Source organism: Linderina pennispora (assembly GCF_002104995.1).
Source record: "Linderina pennispora strain ATCC 12442 chromosome Unknown DL89scaffold_87, whole genome shotgun sequence".
NCBI lineage: Eukaryota > Fungi > Kickxellomycota > Kickxellomycetes > Kickxellales > Kickxellaceae > Linderina > Linderina pennispora.
The window spans coordinates 2,546-6,416 of NW_024468335.1; the positions used below are offsets into that span (position 1 = coordinate 2,546).

The following is a 3,871-nucleotide window of genomic DNA, read 5'->3' on the forward strand; positions in this document are numbered from 1 at the left end:
ATATTCTTTGCAACTAAAGGATTTTTTATTGATATTTGTCGACTAAAAGCTAACTAGCAGATTGACCTCTATATGAATAAACCACAAAGGTTCTACCTGAGTGTTAGATAATTAGGAAAGGATCATTGGGAGTGCTTTAGAGTAATGATTAGTTGATTGGTATCAATCTGATAAGTAGTTGAGGTAACTTAGGCACAAACGTTGCTGTTGCAGCACGAGTCGCACCAGACGTGCTGGAGGCAGCCGTTCTTGTAGATAGCAGTGCGCTTGATGTGGTAGCAAGCCGGACCGCAGCAGTCATGGTGGCAGCAGCAGTCGTGGTGGCAGCAGCAATCGTGATGGCAGCACGGCTCATGGCAGCAGCAGTCGTGGTGGCAGCAGCAGTCGTGGTGGCAGCACGGCTCATGGCAGCAGCACTCATGATGGCAGCAGCATGGCTCGTGGCAGCAGCAATCGTGGTGACAGCAGCACGGCTCATGGCAGCAGCACTCATGATGGCAGCAGCATGGCTCGTGGCAGCAGCACTCGTGGTGGCAGCAGCACGGTTCATGGCAGCAGCACTCATGATGGCAGCAGCACGGCTCATGGCAGCAGCACTCATGATGGCAGCAAGGACCGGGATAGCAGCAGCAGGAGTCGTGCTGCCAGGCACCATCGCAAAAGTTCTTGCTGCCACCCTTGGTCTCATGGGCCGCAGCAGGAACTGGCACTGCAGCAGCGTGGGAAGGAGCGGCAACGTGAGCAGGAGCAGCAGCGTGAACAGGAGCAGCAGCGACGGCCGCGCCGTTTTTGGCAACAGCAGCATTCACATTCGTCACCGGAGCAGCCATTGCCGCCATGATGAGGGCAAGGAATGCAAGGAACGCAATGAAGGTAGGCTTGAACATTATCGAAACCGATTAGCAGATATTATGATCAAGTAAAAGTGGTTAACGTGTAGCTGAGCTAGTTGCTGGCTAGGAACTGCTGGCCTTTGAGACGGTAAGAAATAGATAGGTGACAAGAGAACCTAATAAGGTTTGCTGATGTTGTTGTGTTGGGTGCCGGTTTCCACCTGCCACAGCTTATATAGGGTTGCGTAGCTGCCAACCAGAGGCAACTAAACCTCACTTGTCTATATATTACCCCATTGGGTGGGAGAAAAGGCGGGTCGCATATCTCCGCATTTAATTCACTCTCCAATGATATATTGCCCACATAATATCAGACTTTGGGTGTACCTTTGTTTGATGAGGGGGTTTAATATGTGGGAGTAATCAGCAGTCTGTGGGTAATCCACACTTTTTTAATACATGTGGGAAGACAATATCCATAGGGCATACTCAGGGTCAACTCTACGCTAATGAGGCCGCTGTGGGAGCTCAAAACCCAATATTAAGGCACATGCTATTAAATTCCTATTCAAATAATCTGCGAGAATATCTGGTATCCAATTTATCGAACAAGAAAGGCTGTTTAACTGATCCATCACCGGCATATAAATCAAAACTAGCTTTACCACATAATGAATCAGCGGAATTCTAGGTGGAAAGTGTGACAATGTGGGCCCTAAAAGGATTTGGATAGCGCTAATATTATAATAGATTCACAAAATATTAATGAACTATGCGTGATATAAGAAAAGACTGAAGTGAAGTGAGCGAGGCTTGGTGATAATGATCCCTGCCATCGACACAAGTACCGATGATAAGGAGATGACAAAATCGGTTTGTAGAAAATAGCCGGATTTCGAAGTATTGCCTCTAATGATAAAAATGAGAGTTTGTGGTAGCAACACTGTCCGTATTTCTGGAACTAGCTGGTCGCGAGTAGAGCGTATCTTATTAGCCACGGCAGCAGCCACCGCAGCCACCACATCCACCGCATCCGCAACCACCGCACCCGCATCCGCCGCATCCGCATCCGCCACAGCCACCACATCCGCCGCATCCGCAGCCGCCGCATCCACCACATCCACCGCATCCACCACGGCAGCACCCACACCCGCCACAGCCGCCATAACCGCCATAAACCGCCATAGCCACCACATCCACCGCACCCACCACACTGACCGCAGCCGCCGCAACCTCCGCAACCACCACACTGACCACAACCGCCGCAACCGCCATAGCCTCCATAGCCACCGCATCCACCACAACCGCAACCGCGGCAGCATCCACCACAACCACCGCATCCACCGCATCCACCACAGCCATTGCAGCAACCGCCACAACCACCGCATCCACCGCATCCACCACAGCCGCCGCATCCGCAACCGCCGCATCCGCAACCGCCGCAACCGCCACAGCCGCCGCATCCACCGCACCCATTACAACAACCACCACAGCCGCCACATCCATTGCAACAACCACAACAGTGGAGGTCCTTAGCCTGAGTGTGTAGAGCAGAAAGGGGCGAGATGGGGTTAGAGCGAAGAGAAACTGAAGGGGTGGTGGCGGGAGAATTCTCAGGCTCGACATGAGGTTCGTCGATCTTTGCACATTGCGGCTGCAGGAGCTGCTGCAGAGGACCCGGGTGGGCCACTGCCGCTGCCTGATGTGGGGTGATGATGAGCGGTGCACTGTTCCTGTTCTGATCAGATGCCGGTTGAGATGTAGCAACTCCCAGAAGTATCGCAAGGAAGGTAAACACTAGCAGGAGACTTGGCGTCTGCATTTTTGCGTGTATACTTTAGCAAATCTGTAAATGTATAGATTGCTTAATGAAGCAGGCTGGTTGATTGTGTGGAGGTTATGCAGTGAAAGACGATGGCAGCGGTAGTGTAGCAAAATAGTTTTTGGAATCTGCTGAGCGTGTGAATCCAATGAATTACTGGGAATGAAAAGAACAGAGCTAAGTAGAGTATAACAGAATGCTGTTACTAGTGAATTGGAGATAGACTTGGTAAGGGAGTTGCGCCATACCAGCCAAGTTATATACGTGTTCCCATCCGCTTCAAATCCCGGTACACTGGCCACCCACTTTGCACACGACCCAGCAAAACTGGCGCAGTCTATGGAGGTGCATCGAAACAGTGGATAAGACAGGCATATCGCTCATATTTTGTGGGGAACCCAGGCCGTAGACAAGCGTGTTGAGAATTGAAGTTGCGTGAATAGGACTTGGATAATTCCCACCCACACCTATCTTGTCACTCATACTGTGTTCCTAGTTCAGGATGCACGGACTCCACAGTGTGCATTCAAAAACGCGTAAGGGAGAAATATTCTGGAACCGTGAGCAGGGTCCTTTGAGGAATTTGTTCTGTGGAGGCTAAGAGTAGATTTCGAGCAAAAACAAGTGTGTTGGACGTCTCAGCGCGTTTACGGTGATCAAGACATGGCAGTAGAGTAAGATTAGAAGTAGACTCAAGAGGCTACAAGGAATAGAGCTAGTGGTCTCTTGGCCCTAGTTCCATGTTTTAAATTTTCGCAAAAAATGACTAGGAATAATGGAAGTACCAAGAAAGCTGAAACGCGCCAATAGTGGATCGAAATAAGGGAGCTGGGATAGAAAAAAGATATTGTTAATGCACAAACAGAGCTTATTAGTAACCACCCTCACCACCCTCACCACCATAGCCGCCATAGCCGCCATAGCCGCCATTGCAGCAGCAGTTACCAGGCTCGGCGCAGCAAGTTTGGTGAACAACAGTGTGGAGGACTGTTGTACAGCAAGGTGGACAGCACTGGGATTGGCAGCAGCACTCACCATTACCACCATATCCCCCGTATCCGCCATACCCGCCGTACGGTCCGTACCCCCCATATCCGCCATATGGACCATATCCACCGTATCCGTTGTATGGACCGTATCCGTTGTATGGACCGTATCCGTTGTATGGACCGTATCCGTTGTATGGACCATATCCGTTATGTGGACCATATGGTCC

The 3,871-nt window shown here is 50.7% G+C and overlaps 1 protein-coding gene across 1 annotated transcript; it reads right to left on the bottom strand.

Moving 5' to 3' along the window:
- Window positions 1-1,512: 1,512 nt before the first annotated feature.
- Window positions 1,513-2,794, bottom strand: DL89DRAFT_176685 (uncharacterized protein). The gene has a single exon (XM_040883854.1). It carries the CDS (start codon window positions 2,653-2,655, stop codon window positions 1,795-1,797), a length of 861 nt encoding a protein of 286 aa, XP_040739287.1. The 5' UTR covers window positions 2,656-2,794; the 3' UTR covers window positions 1,513-1,794.
- Between the last annotated feature and the right edge of the window lie 1,077 nt (window positions 2,795-3,871).

What these genes read in the sequence shown, in the direction of transcription:
- DL89DRAFT_176685 (XM_040883854.1), bottom strand. Translation starts at nt 2,655, where the DNA reads ATGCAGACGCCAAGTCTCCTGCTAGTGTTTACCTTCCTTGCGATACTT.